Source organism: Pimephales promelas, chromosome 24 (assembly GCF_988280905.1).
Source record: "Pimephales promelas chromosome 24, fPimPro1.hap1.1, whole genome shotgun sequence".
NCBI lineage: Eukaryota > Metazoa > Chordata > Actinopteri > Cypriniformes > Leuciscidae > Pimephales > Pimephales promelas.
Window position 1 is genome coordinate 17,393,982 of NC_142792.1, and position 21,252 is coordinate 17,415,233.

At 37.8% G+C, this 21,252-nt stretch overlaps 2 protein-coding genes across 2 annotated transcripts in view; one reads left to right on the plus strand and one right to left on the minus strand.

The window, feature by feature from the left end:
* lamb1b (laminin, beta 1b) overlaps positions 1–21,252 on the plus strand; it is a 42,824-nt gene that overhangs the window by 18,913 nt on the left and 2,659 nt on the right. Inside the window, exons 14-31 of the mRNA XM_039668528.2 lie at positions 25–183; positions 274–395; positions 478–598; positions 848–1,037; positions 4,288–4,431; positions 4,534–4,765; positions 4,890–5,053; positions 5,136–5,360; positions 6,491–6,705; positions 6,788–6,884; positions 9,028–9,397; positions 15,019–15,203; positions 15,286–15,527; positions 15,612–15,812; positions 16,023–16,167; positions 16,775–16,979; positions 18,338–18,479; positions 18,563–18,739. Of these exons, the coding sequence (XP_039524462.2) occupies positions 25–183; positions 274–395; positions 478–598; positions 848–1,037; positions 4,288–4,431; positions 4,534–4,765; positions 4,890–5,053; positions 5,136–5,360; positions 6,491–6,705; positions 6,788–6,884; positions 9,028–9,397; positions 15,019–15,203; positions 15,286–15,527; positions 15,612–15,812; positions 16,023–16,167; positions 16,775–16,979; positions 18,338–18,479; positions 18,563–18,739 (3,336 nt within the window). The remainder of the gene's footprint in view (positions 1–24; positions 184–273; positions 396–477; positions 599–847; positions 1,038–4,287; positions 4,432–4,533; positions 4,766–4,889; positions 5,054–5,135; positions 5,361–6,490; positions 6,706–6,787; positions 6,885–9,027; positions 9,398–15,018; positions 15,204–15,285; positions 15,528–15,611; positions 15,813–16,022; positions 16,168–16,774; positions 16,980–18,337; positions 18,480–18,562; positions 18,740–21,252) is intronic.
* On the minus strand, positions 12,993–14,950 carry LOC148965200 (uncharacterized). The gene is made up of 2 exons (XM_089127080.1): positions 14,281–14,950; positions 12,993–14,024 (listed from the first exon to the last, which is right to left on the minus strand). Exons 1-2 carry the CDS (start codon positions 14,774–14,776, stop codon positions 13,729–13,731), a joined length of 792 nt encoding a protein of 263 aa, XP_088983206.1. The 5' UTR covers positions 14,777–14,950; the 3' UTR covers positions 12,993–13,728.

Below are 21,252 nucleotides of genomic sequence, written 5' to 3' on the forward strand. Positions count from 1 at the left end.
CGAGTCTTTATTGATTGTATGCAGGCAGTAAAAGTGGTTCAAAGACCATTACCTCAGGATCGTAAACCCTCCTGGACGGGTACAGGATTTGTCAATGTACCGGAGGGTGAAACACTGAGATTCAACATTTACAATTTACCACGATCTATGGAATACAACTTAATGATCCGATATGAACCACTGGTAATAAACACGCATATAATATTGAATTTATAAAACCTACATAGATGGTGACAAACATGCAAGCAAATGTGTTTAATGCATTTACTGTAGTTGCCAGATGAATGGGAACAGGTTGTAGTGAACATAGAGCGGCCCAGAGCCAGTTACCCAACAGCACACTGCACGTTTGCATACAATGATGAACAGACCATCTCACTGCACCCTGGGTCCAGGTAAGGTTGCATTAGCGTGTGTGCGGTGTTTTGTTTTGTTTATTGTGTACCTGACTCCTGATTGTGTGTTTGTGTGTTTCAGATATGTAGTTCTGCCTAGTTCAGTGTGTTTGGAGAAGGGTCAGAACTACACAGTGGAAATTAGCTTCCCACAGTACTCATCATACAGCTATCACTCTTCTCCTCACACACTTGTTGATTCAGTAAGGTTATTTCATTTTCACTTGATAATTCCAAATAAATTTCAATTTCAAATAATTACAAAGATATTTTATTTACAATTTTGAACAATATTTTTTTTACAGTGCATGAATATAACATAAAGCAACTAACATTCACAATCATCACACACATATCTACTAATGCAAATAAATGTTTCCTTTAGCTCTCAACCATCTAACACTATAATCATGCCTAATGTCTTGACCCTTTACTTCTTCTAATTTCTGTAGATAGTGCTTCTGCCAGAGGTGCAAGACCTGGATCTATTTTGTGAGGGACCCCAGGCGCAGGAGGACTGGGAGATGTTCAAGAAATACAGATGTATGGAACGGAGCCAGAGTGTTAATAAAATCCCCTTGACGGATATTTGCAGAAACTTCATCTTCAGTGTGTCGGCACTACTACACAATGGAGCTCTGGGTGAGACAGTCGGAAGAATAACAAATGTTGCGACATTTTTTAAAGTCCTCCTGTGGTGAAAATCAAGCTTTTAACGTTGTTTATGTGTCTATGTGGTGTTTTAATATACTTTTATGCCTGGTTCAGATTACACGATTTTAGCCCGATTTTGGCACGATCCGTTTGACGTAAAGTGTCGTGGGGATTCGTAAACGACAACAGGCGTCGGACGCAAGATTTCATCGTTTCATCTTGTTTATAATGTGTCATAGTGGGCGACAATGCCTCACGATAAAAAGACTAGCATGTTTAATTATTTCAACGGCCGTCCACGACGGTTCCGTCACAAATATGAGGTTGACCAATAGGAGCACAGAAGCTTTTTTGTACACAACTTTCAAAAATGGCAAAACGAAAGAGAGACGATGGTGCTAACGTTAAAACTAAAAGTAAAAATATATAAGAAAACAATATTTTACCTCAAGTTCTCTTTGGAGGATTGACAGCTCATACTGTCGTCTTCGAGCAATCCAGGATTCAGTGTCCATTGTCGGGTTTTCTTTCTTACTTTTTTCTGAACACAGGACAGCCAATACAACACTCACCGCTTCATCCACTGTTTGTTTACGTTCGTTTCCAGAAGTCACTCGCTACTAGTTTCGCCTTCTCGATGACATCACGCGCACCGCTAAAGACGGCACGCGATGACTGGTCAGGAAGCAACGTGTAGTCTGACATGCGTCTTGTCCACGACACGAAAAGATTTTAGGAGTCAAAATCGCGTAATCTGACACAGTGACTATCGTAACAGATTTAAAAAAAATCGTGTAATCTGAACCAGGCATAAACGACAACGTGCGTCGGGTCGCAAGATTCGATCGTATCATCTCGTATAGTGGGCGACAATCTACGTCGCGTCTGTGATGCTTCACGACATCACGACAAAAAGACTAGCATGTTTAATTTTTTCAACGGCTGTCCACGACGGTTCCATCACATATATGAGGTTGACCAATAGGAGCACAGAAGCTTTTTCCGTACACAACTTTCAAAAATGGCGAAACGAAAGAGAGACGATGGTGCTAACGTTAAAACTAAAAGTAAAAATATATAAGAAAACAATATTTTACCTCAAGTTCTCTTTGGAGGATTGACAGCCCACACTGTCGTCTTCGAGCAATCCAGGAACGTGTCCAATGTCGGGTTTTCTTTCTTACTTTTTTCTGAACACAGGACAGCCAATACAACACTCACCGCTTCATCCACTGTTTGTTTACGTTCGTTTCCAGAAGTCACTCGCTACTAGTTTCGCCTTCTCGATGACATCACGCGCACCGCTAAAGACGGCACGCGATGACTGGTCAGGAAGCAACGTGTAGTCTGACATGCATCTTGTCCACGACACGAAAAGATTTTAGGAGTCAAAATCGCGTAATCTGACACAGTGACTATCGTAACAGATTAAAAAAAATCGTGTAATCTGAACCAGGCATAAACGACAACGTGCGTCGGGTCGCAAGATTCGATCGTATCATCTCGTATAGTGGGCGACAATCTACGTCACGTCTGCGATGCTTCACGACATCACGACAAAAAGACTAGCATGTTTAATTTTTTTAACGAACGGTTCCGTCACAAATATGAGGTTGACCAATAGGAGAACAGAAGCTTTTCCATACACAACTTTCAAAAATGGCGAAACGAAAGAGAGACGATGGTGCTAACGTTAAAACTAAAAGTAAAAATATATAAGAAAACAATATTTTACCTCAAGTTCTCTTTGGAGGATTGACAGTCCACACTGCCCTCTTCGAGCAATCCAGGAACGTGTCCATTGTCGGGTTTTCTTTCTTACTTTTTTCTGAACACATGACAGCCAATACAACACTCACCGCTTCATCCACTGTTTGTTTACGTTCGTTTCCGGAAGTCACTCGCTACTAGTTTCGCCTTCTCGATGACATCATGTGCGCTGTTAAAAACGGCACGCGATGACTGGTCAGGAAGCAACGTGTAGTCTGACGTGTGTCTTGTCCAAGACACGACAAGATTTTAGGAGTCAAAATCGCGTAATCTGACACAGTGACTATCGTAACAGGCAAAAAAAATCGTGTAATCTGAACCAGGCATAAACGACAACGGGCGTCGGGTCGCAAGAATCGATCGTATCATCTTGTATAGTGTGTCATAGTGGGCGACACTGTACGTCGCGTCTGCGATGCTTCACGACATCACGACAAAAAAACTAGCATGTTTAATTTTTTTTACGTTCGTCCACGACGGTTCCGTTACATGTATGAGGTTGACCAATAGGAGCACAGAAGCTTTTCTGTACACAACTTTCAAAAATGGCAAAACGACAGCCCATACTGTCGTCTTCGAGCAATCCAGGAACGTCTCCATTGTCGGGTTTTCTTTCTTTTTTTACTTTTTTCTGAGCACAGGACAGCCAATACAACACTCACCGCTTTATCCATTGTTTGTTTACATTCGTTTCCAGAAGTCACTCGCTACTAGTTTTGCCTTCTTGATGACATCACGCGCGCCATTAAAGACAGCATGCGATGACTGGTCAGGAAGCAACGTGTAGTCTGACGTGTGTCTTGTCCACGACACAAGATTTTATGAGTCAAAATCGTGTAATCTGACACCGTGACTATCGTAACAGACAAAAAAAAATGTGTAATCTGAACCTGAACTCAGCATCGCTGAGTATTTTCTCTTTAAAACTGCCGTGAACCAAAGACAGTCTCAAAAACACAGTTTGAAATCGCTGGTGTTTCTGACGTCACAAACTATACCTTGTAACCAATCACGAGTGATCATCGTCAACAAATAGATCTCTGAGCTGGCGTGAGTGCGTGGAGCTGTGTATACTAAATGAGGCAAGGGTGTAGAGCTACTTTCAGAATATTTTAAGGCATGAAGAGTTTTTTTTCCACGGAAAAAACGCCTAAATATGTCATTTTGGTGATCAAAGGTGCGTTTTAAAGGATAAAATGATTGACCACAGGGGGATTTTAAAACTAAGCATGAAATTGTCTAAACAGCCTGAGAAGGCGAACTTTTGGTCGCAGCAGTCATTATATTGCTAGTTAATTCGATTATGCTGGTGGTGCAGAAATTGCACACTATAATTTTAAAAGTACATTCTTTATCATCAAATGCAAGTATATGCTTTTTGTCCTTAGCACAAGGTTGCCAATCAAGCATATTTTTGCTGCCTATCTGATTAAAACCCAAATGTCTCTTAATTATTTATCACTGGCAGAGTGTAGGTGTGACCCACGAGGTTCTCTGAGCACAGTGTGTGACTTTAACGGTGGGCAGTGTCAGTGTCGGCCCAATGTTTCAGGGAGGAACTGCGACGCCTGTGCCCCGGCCACCTACCAGTTTGGACCCTCGGGATGCAGACGTTAGTGAACACTACACGTTTTGCACAACAACACAACACCAACATATCCATTTAGCATTGAATAACATTAGCGCCATATCTCTCCCATCACTTTCTCATCAGCGTGTGACTGTAACCCGCTGGGCTCTCAGAATCTTTTCTGCCACCCCACCACGGGCCAGTGTTTATGTGTGCACGGGGCGTACGGGCGCCAGTGTGGCAACTGTAAGCCCAACCACTGGGGCTTCCCTCACTGCAACCCTTGCTCCTGTAACGGGAACAGCGAACAGTGCCACCCGCTTACAGGCGAGTGCCTGAACTGCAGGGGTCACACCACAGGCCACAACTGTGAGAGGTAAGAGAGGATAACATTGTTTAACACATATTATTTTGCATAGGATTTTTTTACGCTACACTTCACCATGGGTTAAAGTGCTCTACTTCTTGAGTAATTAAACAATAAAAACCGTGTCTTCCAGGTGCGAAAGTGGTTTTCACCGTAACGCATTGCTGGGCTTCAGAGAGCCGTGTCGCCCTTGTATGTGCCCTGGCGGACCTGGAAGTGGAATGCAGTTTGCTGAGAGCTGTTACCAAAACCCCGACTCTCTCCAAACGGTCTGTGTCTGCAGCCCAGGCTACAAAGGTAAACGCATCAGTTGGAGAAATGAACAAAACAGAAACAATTTCTCACATAAAACACTTCTCACTCCTGCTCCACGTTCTAGGACCTAAGTGTGAGGAATGTGCCTCTGGCTATCATGGTAACCCTCAGGTACCAGGAGGGCGGTGCAACCCATGTCAGTGTAATGGTAATATTAACTTGCTGGACCCCGAATCATGCGACCCCCACACTGGTGCCTGTCTCAAATGCCAGTTTCACACCGATGGAAATGCTTGCCAGCACTGTCGACGTGGTTACTATGGAGACGCCCGTACACAGAAGTGCAGGAGTGAGTATGCAGTGTAAACAAGCGCATTACTGCGCTGCATCTGATCGGCTACATGTATGTGCATGCAGTGTGTGTATTTGTGTTTAAAAATCCATCCATTCTTCCATGCTCTTTTTAGTATTAACTCGTTGCCCTTTTCTTCCGTGACGTAATATTTTCTGCAAAACACAAAAGAAGATCTTTTTGAAGAACGTTTTTGTCCATACAATGAAAGTCAATGGGGTCCAAAACAACATTGGACTCCACTGACTTGAGATATTTTTCAAAATATTTTCTTCCACGGAAGAAATTTTATTTTCAACCTTGTTGACAGTTTAGCAACGTCAACTTCTTGAAGAACGTTTTTAAAGAACATTTTTTGTCCATACAATGAAAGTCAATGGAAAGTCAATGGGGTCCAAAACAACATTGGACTCCACTGACTTGAGATATTTTCTTCCACTGAAGAAATTTTATTTTCAACCTAGTTGACAGTTTAGCACCGTCAACTTTTTGAAGAACGTTTTTAAAGAACATTTTTTGTCCATACAATGAAAGTCAATGGAAAGTGAATGGGGTCCAAAACAACATTGGACTCCACTGACTTGAGATATTTTCTTCCACTGAAGAAATTTTATTTTCAACCTAGTTGACAGTTTAGCAATGTCAACTTTTTGAAGAACATTTTTGTCCATACAATGAAAGTCAATGGGGTCCAAAACAACATTGGACTCCACTGACTTGTGATATTTTTCTAAATATTTTCTTTCACTGAAGAAATTTTATTTTCAACATACTGTAGTTGACAGTTTAGCAACGTCAACTTTTGAAGAACGTTTTTGAAGAACATTTTTTTGTCCATACAATGAAAGTCAATAGAAAGTCAATGGGGTCCAAAACAACATTGGACTCCACTGACTTGAGATACTTTCTTACACTCAAGAAATTGTATTTTCAACCTAGTTGACAGTTTAGCAATGTCAACTTTTTGAAGAACATTTTTGTCCATACAATGAAAGTCAATGGGGTCCAAAACAACATTGGACTCCACTGACTTGAGATATTTTCTTCCACTGAAGAAATTTTATTTTCAACCTAGTTTACAGTTTAGCAACATAGTTATACACTTTTTTGTATCGTTTTGTATTCAGGATGTATGTGCCATCTTGTGGGAAGTTCCAGGCACAGCTGTGTTGATGGCCTGTGTGAGTGTGACAGGGTTAGCGGGCAGTGCCCATGCCTGCCTGGTGTGGAGGGTCAGACCTGTGACCGTTGTGCCCCCAACACATGGAACATCAACAGTGGCAAAGGATGCCAACATTGCCAGTGCCACCCAGAACACTCGTATAGTTCCTCCTGCGACCTGGTATAAACACAAAAACCTACAATTTTCCCAAGTTCATGACAAAATCAATCATAAATCAGGTTTAATGATCCACTTGTCTCAGCTGTCAGGTCAGTGTTCCTGTAAGGCTGGTTTTGGAGGCAGAACATGTGAGGAGTGCAGGGAACTGTTCTGGGGAAATCCTGAGGTCCAGTGCCACGGTGAGTTTGTACAGCGTCATCGAAACTGGCCCGCGCCGTGGGTTATGTGAGTGGAGTCCGAATACTGCTACACTAATATTTGTGCTCAATACACTTCAGTTGAGGTTGAGTTGTTTGGATGTCGTATGATGTGATGAACATGAACCAACAGAGTTTTCCTCAACATATATTTTAACAGTACAGTGCATAAAAGTGAATATGAAAATAAATATACCAAAATACGGAAAAATAAAATCCCTAAGAGCTACAACTTTCTTTTCATTTCTATTTTGATTCTTTTTCTCAGGGAATGTTTCGTTTCCTTGAACACATTAAATGGAAAGGATGCTTTATTCGCAAATAGATTTTTGGTGAAATAGCAATAGATTCAATCTGCAACTTATATTTCTCATGCCAAGTGCCAAGTGAAGATTTCTGAACAGACTTCAAACCGATTTGTCATATATATATATATATATATATATATATATATATTTTTTTTTTTTTTTTTATATGTCTTTGAAAATTATGATTTTTTTCTCTTGAACAAACTAAATGGAAATGCTGATTTTTTCACAAATTATTCCTCCGATACAAGGTTCAAATGTTACCGGACAATGTTTCTGTGGTACGCTGACAAAGTTTCCCTTGTGAGATTCGGCTTCTACAAACAAAAGAGCGCAAATAAACTCCCAGAATGTTTGGAAATTGGTTGGAAAGTATATACAAAAGTGTTTATTCCTGCCAGTTTGATTTATGCAGTTCTCTCTGATATTCTTCACAGACCCAGAGTTTATTTGAATAAGGGTCTGCTGTTACTTTCAAGCATAAGTGTGTGTGTGATTGTTCTTGTTGAACTACAACCAAACAAATACAATCTCTCTTTATCTCTTCCCTTGCTTTTTTATCTTTCTTGTGCACTCAAGTAAGCGTGTTTAATGTGAAACATCATATGCTTCAAGTGAATTTGAATGGTTTGGGAATAATACGTGCACAGTCTTCCATTCGGTCAAATAAACACCTTAATCCATGTTCTTTTGGCAAAGGGACAGTTAAGACGAAACCTGACATGAATGTTTATGTTTCGAGGTCAAGAGCCAAGAAGATTCCAGTATAAAGATAAACAAGCTCTAATCATCCCAAAAAGAAAAGAAAAAAACATTAAAACATACACTGTAAAAAATTTGGAGTAGGATTTACTTGAAAAAACCTTGCTAAACGATCTCACTCAGAAAATGCTAGTACATTTACAAAGATTTTTGCCAAGTAAAAACCTAAACATATTTATCAGTGGCTTTAATTAGAAATCTTTAAGTTAAATTTACTTGGAATGTGGAATTAAGTAAACTTTACAAAAAATAAGTAATTTTAACTCGGCTTGTAAAAGGTTGATTAATACCGATTTCCTTTGCCTTTGTATTACACTTCACTAAAACAATTTTATTAGTCATTTATAGTATGTTCTTTACTTAGATCATCTAAGTAATTTATATATACATCATGTCAGACTTTAAGCCTTATGTGAATGCAAACACCTCAATACTTGGTAGACAATACACAATGGTGGTAACATTTGATGGATCGTTTTTGTGTTTGATAGAAAAATTTACTCGAAATGTCACAAAATGGCAATTTACTAATACTGAAAACAAAAAAATCAATGATAAAACAGTGTAAATACAGCTGGAAACCAGTGAAAAATGAACCTCATTAATTATTCAAGGTCCAGTGCATGATGGGAACCCCAGTATCAGAAAAGTTGAGTAATTTTTACTTAATTTTATTGAGTTGATATTACACTTTCATTTATACTCGCATGAAATAAGTACTGATATGGAATTTACTTAGTTTTTTAAATTCTTGCCTGAACTAACTTTTTCAAGTAAATTACATTGGGTTTTTTCACTAGTATTTACTTCACCAAAAAATCATTTTTTACAGTGTATATTTCTTAATGTATGCAAAAAGTAGTAGTTAAAAGCAGCTGTTTTTTTCCACCTTATACATCATGCGTGGCAATAAACAGATGTTTTCTCACACATTCCAGCACACGCATACAAAAATTCACTGTTCCTTCCAGCACTCGCATCCAGGATTTTAAATCATATGAAGAATTTTGGCACCATTTCATTTTTTAAATCAATTGTGCATGTTTGTGTTCCAGCATGTGACTGTGACCCACGAGGCATTGCCACACAACAGTGTGATAAGATGTCTGGCGAGTGCGTGTGCGTAGAGGGCGTGGACGGGCGAAGGTGTGACTCGTGTGGGCGTGGCTACGTGGGGACCTTTCCTGATTGCGAGGCGTGTCATCGGTGTTTTCACGAATGGGATGTAAATGTGGGAGAGTTGACCAATCAAACGCAGAGACTGGTGAATACAGTAGAGGAAATGAAAGAGACGGGCGTGGCTACGCCCTATAAAGACATCATATCAAGTCTGGAGGATAAAACCAGACAGCTCAGAGAGATACTCGAAGATGACAAGGTTCAACAAACTCACACGAACACACAGAGGACGCTGCAGCAAGCGAAGTACGTATAACATATCCACATGCTTATCACTCCATTGTTTTCCTTTCTATATACTCTATTCTCTCTTTTAAAGTGAATTTATTCATCCTCATGTCATTCCAAACCCATGATTTCCTGTCTTCTCTGAAGTGGAGTGCAACAGACTGGTTCCAGAAGTAAAAACCCCACACTTTTTCTCCATAAGGAAAATGATTTTACATTAACTTTTACAATATTAAAAACAGTTTTACAATTGGAACTGGAAAAAGTGGGCCACTGTTGCGCTCTATATGGATCACTGTAAAGGAGTTGTTTTGTATAATGTTCACGCTGCTCTTTTTTCCATGCAGTGAAAGTATTTATGGCGACAGCATCATAAAAGCCATCATCATAGGTCATATATACAACATTATTAAAAAATATTGTCAGATACTAATATTTTTAGCCAAAAATGAAGGCTTCGGGGGGGTTTAACCTGGACCACCTTGTAGTGCTGTGACAAACAAATATAAATATTAAATGTATTATAAACCATTTTGCAAGATGTAAACAAAACTGGTCCAGAAGCACTTCCTGTTTCATTTTTTTAATACTACATAAAAGCTGGGATAAAATACAACCAACAGAACTAGAGCCGGGCCGATATTATCGGCCGATATTAGGCATTTTCCAAACTATGGGTATCGGCAGTTATAATGGCCGATAAATGAATATTTCAAAGATAAAATAAAAATGGACGAAACACGCTTCAACCATGTTATGAGTGTTGGAGTTGTATAGTTTGTCCACCAGAGGGCACTCTACACCGTCCCTGTTGGCAACACTCGTGTATAACGCGCCACACATCCTGCGCATAAAAGTTCGCTTTTCTTTTACACGTGTGTGAAATCTAACGACGCGAAGTGTGCGTTGCAGACTGTCGCTCCGTAATGGATTTAGAATCGCTAAATAGTAGGTTTTAGAAGGCAGGCAGCAACTGATGATTGAAAATGATTTGATGGAAAGAATGTAAAAAGTGCAGGTAAAGGGATAAGCAAGCTGACATTGTAATTATAAAGTAGCTTATAAGGCAATGTAGGGACTAATTATTATTTTATTTATCAGAACTAATATATTTTGATGTTTCTCGGTTCTGTTGTGACAATAAAAGAAACAAGTTTCTTTTTAAAATGCATTTTCATATAATTTAAAACTTGTTAAAACTCATAAATAACTACAATTAACTAATGTTAGGGAAATCTGTTAACGTTAAAAAAATATCGGCCGATATATCGGAATATCGAATTTTAAAACCAACAAATATTTGTATCGGTATCGGCCTTCAAAATCCTTTATCGGTCGGGCTCTAAACAGAACATGTAAAACTGAATCAAAAAGTTAAACAAACATCTTTAAGATTTTTTCTTTACATGTGAAATAAAGAAAACAGTTACAAACTGAAACAGGAAGTGTTCCTGGACCAGTGTTGTTTACATCTTGCAAAATGATAATTTATTTAACTAATGTCCCAGACAGCAAACTGACATTGAATCAACGTCTCTCATGACATTGAAACAACGTTGATTTTGCTCATCGAATTAACGTTGAACCAACGTCAGACGCGGCATTCTTCAAAGGTAAATGAAAATCGAAAATTGGTTTGCTTTCATAACGTTGAAACAACGCGTTGACTCAAGTTGATTTTCCGTTAGTTTTGAGAGAATGACGCGTCAGACGTTGGTTCAACGTTAATTCGATGAGCAAAACAATGTCAGATCAACGTTGTTTCGATGTCATATTTCCACGTTGATTCAATGTCAGTCTGCTATCTGGGGTTCTATTTATTTTAGTTAATATTTTAATTAATTATTATTTATTGCTATTTTAAGTATTGAATCCATATTTTATAATTATCCTGCATGTCTGACAATTGAAAAAAAAAATAGTCTTGCAATCCTGCTTTCTTTTTACACTTCTTCTAGCAAGAATGAACCTTATGTAAACACCTACCAAGATTGGGATCAGGTTAACCCAAAACCAATCAGACATCCCTATAAAGCTGCACATACTTAACATGAACACACCATTCATATTTATTCCAACAACGACAACAACAACAGTGTGAATGGAAAATGGAGTCCCAGTCCCAAACTTCTTTCAACACCAGGGGCCGGTTTCACAAAGCTATTTTAGACCGGTCTATAGTGTTAGACAAGTCTAAAATGTGCTCATAGACTAGTCTAATGCAAGTTAGACAGTTTCACAAAAGTAAAGACTGACTTAATTTAGACCAAAAAAATTAGACACCTTACCCCCAGGCTAACTTTGGTCTAAGACTCTATGTTACCTTGGCAACCAACAGTAGCAATCAGTTACATTACAAACAGCCAAAAGAGAAGGGAAAATGGCTCATAATTTGTGGTTTGCTGACGAAGTAATGGAGAGAGCTATGAGAAGGGAAAGGGTTTTTAGGGACCGCAGTAACCTACTGGAAATATATAATAATGAGGACTTTATCAGTCGGTTTCGTTTGCCCAAGGAAGCTATACTGAGTCTGACTGATGAATTAGCTGAAGTACTGAGCCCTGCCACTTCAAGAAGCCATAGCATCCCAGCATTGCTACAGGTTTGCACTGCGTTGAGATTTTATGCAACAGGAACGTTTCTGAATGCTGTTGGTGACACAGTGGGTCTCAGCAAAGCTTCTGTGTCACGGGTGGTATACAGGGTATCAAGGGCACTTTCAAATAAGCTCCCTCAGTTTCCAAACCAACTGGCTGAGCTGAACAAAGTCAAAAGAGGGTTCTTCAGCATAGCAAGATTTCCCAATATTGTTGGAGCAATTGATGGGACACATGTCAGAATCCAGGCTCCAACAGCTCATGAACATTTGTTTGTGAATAGAAAAGGATACCACAGCTTAAACATTCAGGCTGTTTGTGATTCTGATCTCCGGTTCCTCAACTGTGTGGCCCGCTGGCCTGGATCAATTCATGACTCTCGAATTCTTCAAAATTCTCAACTTTTCCAAGCATTTGAGCAAGGCATTATCGATGGGGTCCTGTTGGGGGACTCTGGCTACCCTCTAAAACCTTGGCTCCTAACTCCCTTTCTGAATCCTACTACACCTGCACAGAGAAACTACAATGCAGCACACTGTTCAACTCGTAACACTGTAGAGCGGGCATTTGGTGTACTGAAGAGGCGTTTCCATTGTCTACATGGGGAATTGCGAATGACACCTGACAGAGTGTGTAACATCATCTGTGCGACTGTTGTGCTGCATAACATAGCGAGGTAGGCCTACCTGAAAACAAACAATTTAAATTGATAGCCATTTTCAATAGGCCTAATTGAATAACTATTTACCACATTCTACAGTTATAATCATACTTGTTTACTTCTTAATCATTAGGGATCTCCGCCTACCTGACCCTCAAGGAGAGGATATCAGAGATGACAATCAAAATGAACTGGAGGACAGAGAAGATTTAGAGGAGCAGAATGGAACCGGTCGATATGTGCGTCAGATGTATGTTGACAGGATTTTCAATGTATGAAACAACAACAAAAATCACATCAAAGTGGGCCACAACAGTCTGTCTTTACCTATTAGGCTTAAATGAGTAGCAACCAACTTAATAAATATATATATATATATTTATTTTTTGAAGTTTTCTAAAGTGATATACTGTTCATTCAATAAATTAGTACAATAAATTATACAGCGTTTGTGTCTCTTTACATTTATATCAAAATCCTCAAAGTTATTAAAAGTACAACAAATCTACCGTTCAAACTCTTAACCATTTTTATCACAAAAAATTACATACTGTTCATTCAATAAATTAGTACAATAAATTATACAGCGTTTGTGTCTCTTTACATTTATATAAAAATCCTCAAAGTTATTAAAAGTACAACAAATCTACCGTTCAAACTCTTAACCATTTTTCTCACAAAAAATTACATACTGTTCATTCAATAAATTAGTACAATAAATTATACAGCGTTTGTGTCTCTTTACATTCATATAAAAATCCTCAAAGTTATTAAAAGTACAACAAATCTACCGTTCAAACTCTTAACCATTTTTCTCACAAAAAATGACATACTGTTCATTCAATAAATTAGTACAATAAATTATACAGCGTTTGTGTCTCTTTTCATTCATATCAAAATCCTCAAAGTTATTAAAAGTACTCTCTAACATATCTACTCTTAAAACATTCAAACTCTTAACCTGTGTAAAACTAATAAGGCAGATTAGAAGTAGGTCTACTCAACATATTAACTTTTGAAACAGCTTTAAAAAACACAGAAAAGAATTAGCCTAAAATACCTCATTGTCTTATTGGAAGTATTTAAGATATTCACAACTCCACTGACTGTTTTTGCAAGTCTGATTTTAATTTATCTCTCTGAAGCTGTAAAACTTCAATCTCGAGCAGCAATTTCCTCTCTTCCAGTTCAAGATTTCTGTATTGTTTGTCTAGCACCATTGACATAGTTGTTCCTCTCGACACTGATGTGCAAACCAAGGGAGCAGCAGCTGTAGCTGATGCTGATCCTGACGCTGACTCGGACTCTTCATCTCGCGTCCCCTCCCGTCTCTCACCCGGCTCCTCCTCCACTGCCTCACTTCGTTCCCAAGTCAAAGACAGGGTCACTAAAAATAAGTACAGACATAACATTAGCACGAATCAGATTCCTACATTAAATAAATTGCAGACCAAGAACATAGCTTCCTTGTATTATAGGCGGAAGCAGTATGTTTAACGTTTATTTTCTGGCTAGCAAGCTTACCGGTTCACATTAGCATAACTTACATCAACTTTACATCGACTTTATTAGCATCAACTCGACGGCAATGAAGCAAAAGTAAAAACCGAACTGATTTCTTTAAAACAATCACCCGCAGTTACCTGTATTCTCCTCTTGATTGTCTGGCTCTTCCTCTTGACAAGGCGGGGTGCTGCTGTCAGTGGCTGAGGGAACTCCGCCGGTAACGTCGCTGTTGACGCCGCACACTCCACTTTCCCGTCCTCCGCTTATCCCCCAGAACATAGGCGACTGTCCGCCATATATAGTCATTACCATTTCTGTGGTGTCCTTAAGTTTCTCTTGGGGTCCTCCTCCCGTTTTTGGGTTCTTTCTCTTGAATATTTCTTTTTTGGCATCTTGTACCATGTTTTTGTACCTTTTTTGTACGTCTTTGACGCTCCGCTCAACGGTTGGATTAACGCTGTTTACTGTCGTCGCAATCTTTTTCCAAATTAAACACTTCTTTTTATTGCTACATTCTCCGTTAAATTTTCCCAGTAAAATGTCCTTGTAACTGTTATACTCCTCCAACAAACACATATTTTCTGCTGGTGTAAACTGCACTGAACGGTTGAATGCACTTACTCGATCCGCCATGTTTTTTGTTTTGAAAAGTGTCTTATTTTACCCAGAATGCATTGCAATGTAGTCCTACTTAAGATAGTCAGAGTCTTAAGTGCTTTGTGCAACGGTCTAATTTAGATGTCTATCTGAAGTCTGACTATCTACTATATCTAAGCCATAGTCAAAGTCTATCTTTGTGAAACCGGCCCCAGGGGCTAAGTTCTTTTTCACACCATTTGCTTTAAAACACTTGGATTTCTTTCTCCTGATCTTAGTGAGACAGCATCAGTTCTGAGAAAGTCTTTGGACCGATCTGAAACGGATTTGGGGCAAGTGTCTGCTGACCATCAGGTGGCCGTGGAGAACCTAGAACGTCTGACCAAAGAGGCCCAAAACCTTCAAGAGATCTCCTCTGACAAACAGCGACAGGTTCTGAACATTAAAAATTCAGACGCCAGAGGTGAGTCGAGCACACAAGCATACTGCTTTAAATTCAACACACACATGGTTTATCAGAAGTGTGTGTCGATCATCTCCCGTAGGTGCGGCTGACAGCATCGGAGAGCATTACAGGGAATCTGGCGAGGCGGAGCTTCGTGTCAATCGAGCCGTCTCTGATTTGAGAAGTACGGTCAATGAGTCTGCCAGGCTGAGGAAAGCTGCAGAAGCCAAACTAGACGCCACCGACAAAGAGTTTAACCTCAAACATCAGCTGCATATAAAGAGGCTGGACAAAATCGGATCTGAACTAGACTCCACAGACCTTTCACGACTAAACCGTCAGGTAAATAGATGACGTTTTAAAAAAAAAAAAAAAAGCTATATTCTCCCGGGTTATAATATCAGATGTGGAAATGTATGTGTTTAGGTGTGCGGAGGGGTGTCAGGTCTTGATGGTTGCGGTGACTGTGGTGGTCTAGGCTGTGTGAGCGAGGATGGCTTGACCCAGTGTGGTGGAGAAGGATGTGAGACTATTGTGAGCCAATCTCAAGAGGCCTTGAAGAAAGCCAAAAACGTAGACCAAGAGGTCCTGCGCGCTTTAAGAGAGGTGGACAAGCTAAACAAGATGGTAGGTAATTCACAACAATATTAATTATCATAACTTTTTTTCATGTAGCCTACACAAGAAATGTGTATTTTCATTCAGCAATGACACATTAAATCCATCAAAAGTTGACAATAAAGACTTTTACATCATTACAAAAAAAAAACTGTTTTAAATCAATGCTGTTCTATCATATATTTATAGATTTATTTTGCAATGCGTGTTGTCTGGTAGGTGTCAGATGCTCGAGGACGTGCAGATGAGGCTAAGTTGAGCGCTCAGGGAGTGTTACTGAAAGCCAATCAGAGCAAAGCACGAGTGGAACAGACCAATGATGAGCTCCGAGACCTCATTCAGCAAATACGAGACTTCCTCACAAGTATGAAATGTTACATATAGTAAACACTCACACATTAGATGAGTTTAGAATACTAACAATATTTTTCCACTTTATATTAAGTGGCTTTAAGTACTATGTACTTACATTGAACAATAAGTACAATGTATTATTGTGTTCTTGTTGTATTCTAAAACACTTTTGCTGCTATTGAGGTGTGATCTGGGTAAGGTTAGGGATAGGTGTGGTGGTATGGGTCGGTTTAAGGGTAGGTTAAGGTGTGAGGGGAGGGTCAACTGTGTAATTACACATGTAATTACATAAATTAACTGTAGCTGGAATTACATGCTGGAATTTTAAAATGTAAAAACATGTATGCACACAATAAGTCCATTGTATCAAATTATTATTTTTAATGTAATTAACTAGTACTTAAAGCCACTTAATATAAAGTGGGACCAGATTTTCTTCAAAACACTTGTATATACATAATATATCTGCATGAAATGTCCTACCCGGTTTGTCTTTTTGTTGCCTACCATCGCTTATTAGATGTAGGAGCATGGTATATAATATACATTTATTATTATGCAGTGTCTCAAATATAGTGGAAATCTAAACTTTGATGCTAGAAACGTTGTCTGTGTAGTCGAAACTGATCCGAAGCGTATAGAGGAAGTATCTGATGAGGTGATGAGATTGAGTTTGCCAGTGTCACCTGGAGCTCTAAAGAACATGACCATAGAGATCAACCAACATGTGGCCAGACTGACCAGTGTGGATGATATTCTGACCCAGACGGCAGACAAGGCCCTCGCTGCAGAGAGACTCCTGCAACAAGCACAGGCTGCCAAGTGAGTAACTTTTGATATAAAACTTTAGAAAAACACTTTTAAAACTCACTAGTTTATTCAGTTTGCCTTCTAACAATGTCCAATAGGGGGATATAAAGCGGCTTCTCAACCTATTTGACCTAGAAAACGGACCTCGAGGCCTCCTATCTAATCTGATTTGTACTTTTGGTACATCTGGAATAAAAATATTAATAATAATAAATATTAAATGTAGAAAAATAACATTCAGTGAAATAAATATGTATATATACATTTATTTATATATATATATATATATATATATATATATATATATATATATATATATATATATTTAGGGATGGGCAACGATTAATCGCATCCAAAATAAAAGTTTGTGTTTACATAATATATGTGTGTGTAGTGTGTATAATTAATTTGTATATATAAACACACACACACATGAATGTATATATTTAAGAAATATTTGCATGTATATACTTTATACATAATATATTTATATATTTATACATGCATATATATTTATACATAATTAATATTATATATAAATATTTGATATGTACTTTATACATACTTTATACATAATATATTTATATATATATATTTATACATAATTAATATTATATATAAATATAAATATTTGATATATTAATAACACATTTGTCTTAAATTAATATAATGTAGTAAGTAATACAAAGTATACAAAATAGTAATACAAATTAATTATACACACTACACACACATATATTATGTAAACAAATACTTTTATTTTGGATGCGATTAATCGCGATTAATCGTTGCCCATCCCTATATATATGCATCAGTGGAGAATTGTCTTTCTTTAATACAGAAATAATATTTTAAAAATGTTGTCAAAATTACAGTTTTTATTAACGCGTAAATATTGTGAAAAAATAGTGATTTTTCTTTGTTTTCTCACAGCATATGTCTCATTTTTCATCTCAAGCTTGCGCTTCATTTGCACTGTTTTCTTGGTAACCAAGTACACTAATTTAACAACGTTTTTGTGGCAAAATTGTGGCAGTACAACTAAGGAACAGTTATAATTTGTGTAAAAATTATGCAAATGATTTTCACACCGTATTATAAAAATAGTCATATTGCACTTTTTGTTTATATTATCATAGGTTTAAAAATAATAACAATTGGGTCTGAGGCAAGGCAAAAATGAAAGGCATAAAAATAAAAAATAAAAGGCATTTTTATGTCGGTAAGGTAAAAAAATGAAAAAGTTCAAATCTGTCAATGTACTGTAATAAAATCAATCCATGCAATATAAAAGGCCAGGTTGAAGAAATAACCATAAAAAAAACATATATTTTTTTACAAATATTATGCTGTGTGTGGGTGTATGACAGTGAGAGAGCTACAGCACTGAAACAGGCCACAGATGAGGTGAAGCAAACTCAAGGGGATACTGAGCGCGCTCAGACTGCTGCCAGCGGGAAACTGAAAGAAGTCAAGAGTGACGTGACCCAAACAAAAGAACAAATCACCGCTGTGAGTATACAATACATATCTTTAAAAAAAAAATTAATTTGTAAATGTATTGATTCTTTTCAATGAAATCTTTGTCTATATAGGTACAATCAAAAACAGAAGCAACAGAGTTCAAACTGAGTAGCAGCACAGTAAGAATTTTGGATCTTGAGAGAGACATCAACGAACTCCAACAGAAAACTGCAGAAACATCCAGCGATGCAAATCAAACTCACAGACAAACTGACGACATCACAGCGGAAATTGAGCACACTGAACGGGTAACTCTCTTTTGACTGTGATGTTCTGTTCATTTAGTCAAAAATACTTTCAAAGGAAATTTAAGTTCAGTTAAGTTCACTTTCAAGTTCAGACTGTACCACTGAAACGTTCTCATTTTTCAGTTCTTTGATAGCTGGTGTTGCACTTTTAATCACATTTACAATTCTTTTTCATTCCTTCTGAAGCTGCTCAAGTTTATAAGCCAAAACCTTTGCTGTAAGTTGAACTTTTACATGTGTCCTGTTCAGGTTCAACATTCGCACCCGTTTCCATCCCACTCATAATTGAAGCACACACACCTCAGCGCATTTAAACAGGCCACGGCAAACAAGCGAACACAATCCAAAACAACAATCGGATCTCTCACAACTCCAAAAGCCCAGCAGTCTAAACAACGATCAATCAAACACAACAACAGCGCTGCACCAATCGTAAACAAACCGCCAGACCATTTCAAATCATCCGCGAACACAAGCAAAGATGTAAAAACCCAATGTCCTACCAGCTCAACTGCAGCATACATCCGAAGAAGACATCTGTCCTGTTGCTTTGAACGTCCAATTGTGCGGTGGTTGTTGTTGTTGTTAGCAGCAAACATATCCAAACGTCGGTCCTATTGTGTTGGAAGTCCAATGTGCAATAAACCCTTTTCATTAAAACAAGGGAGAGCGGGCGAATCTCCGTCAGTTAGCGCTGCACTTAATCCTTTCCGTCCAGTTAAAGCGTGAGGGCCTCTTCCTTCGTCTAAAGTCGACGCGTTCAGGACAGGTTCTCAAACAAACAATTTTGACGACTAACTTGTTGCGGCTCGTACAGACAAACCAAAGACCGCTAAGGAACTGAGTGGCTGGAATAACTTCTGTGACGCGTTTCTTTGTAGGCTACAGCTTGCATTATGTTTTATTTTTACAGGCTTGCACGCGTACACGGTCAATTTGTGCTCCAGGGGCCCGTTTCAATAAGGAGGTTCAACCAACTCAGTCTGAGTTAAAACTTGAACTCTGAGTTGACTTAACCCTGAGATGGGAAACTCTGAGTTTTCGGTTACAGAACAGCTGAAATGAGTTAGTTCAATCAACTCTGAGTTGACTGTGTTAAGCGCGTGCACCATAACTAAGCCATCAATGGAGCGCATGTATTATGAGTCACCATGACAACGGCGCCAGACAAAAAGAGGTGTTGGGTGTAATTAATTACCTAGTAATCTAAATATTGTAATTTAATTAAAGGGATTACTCTTAAATTCTTCTGTAATTTAAAATAGAATATGATGCAATTACATTAAATAGGCTACTGCATAAACTACTGACCAATTCAGTATAAAAACAATAGTGGATTTAACATACATTTTTAAAAGGTATATTTTTTATGTAACCTTCTCCCTCTACACACTTTGATCAATTCAAGAATAATTCATGCAATTGTATATTGTTCATTTGAAAGCATTAAAAGTGCTGTTTCTTGTCTCTCCTCTTAATCAAGTGGTTGAGGTTGATAGGATTTAGTAATTTGTAGACCAATACTTTCTAGAGATAGTAGCCTAATTATTACATTATTCTAACTACACCGTTGAAGATGTCATTTGTTGTTAATAATCATAACTATTTTAGAGTAACTTACTGTTATAATATTAGAGGTGAAACTGGAAGAATGTTATTCAACCTAAAGTAGGCTACTATTACTTTGATACATTTTTACTTAAGTAAAAGTAAAAATACCAGTCTAAAAATCTACTCAAGTAAAAAGTAGTTATTTTAAAACATGAGTAAAAGTTGCTAAGTAACTTGTTTAACAGCGGGGGTGGGGTAGGGGACTCCTCCATGAGAACCGTCTCAGAAAAATATCACAATTTATGGTATTAAACAATTAAAAATATATAAACTTCATTATTAAATTACGGTTATTATTATCATCAGTTAAAATGACAGATAAATTAAACATTTGTTCAATAAAACACATGTAATCAACTAAATTCAATAATTGATTATGAATAAGATTAACATCTTATTTTTTAGCATTAATAACTTATTAAATTATGTTTGAAAAATAATTGAGTTCTATTAAATGTTTTTTATTCCAATTTTTTAATGATTTAATAGAAATATATTATCCAAAACGGTGGTAATCAAATAAAAGTTTAGCAAACATTTTAATCCTTTTATTTTTAGCCAAAGTACTGCAAAACAGATTTAGTCAATTAAACCATGGACAAACAATATATATTCCTTAAAGAATGCGTAAATACATTTTAGTATTATTGTTGGTGTTTAAACAGAACTTCCTCTTAAAAAAAGAGGAGGAGACCGAAAGAAACTCTGGGTTTACTGAAGAAAACCTGCTCCCGACTAGGTTAGGTTCACTGAGTAAGTTCCCATGGTAACTGACTCTGATTATAAGTTACCTCTCTTTCAGAAACGGGCTTGACTTACTCTGCTTTCTCGGGTTTGATATACCCCCCTTTCTGAGTTTCCCTCATTTCAGGGTTAACATATACTCAGAGTTTTCACTTAAC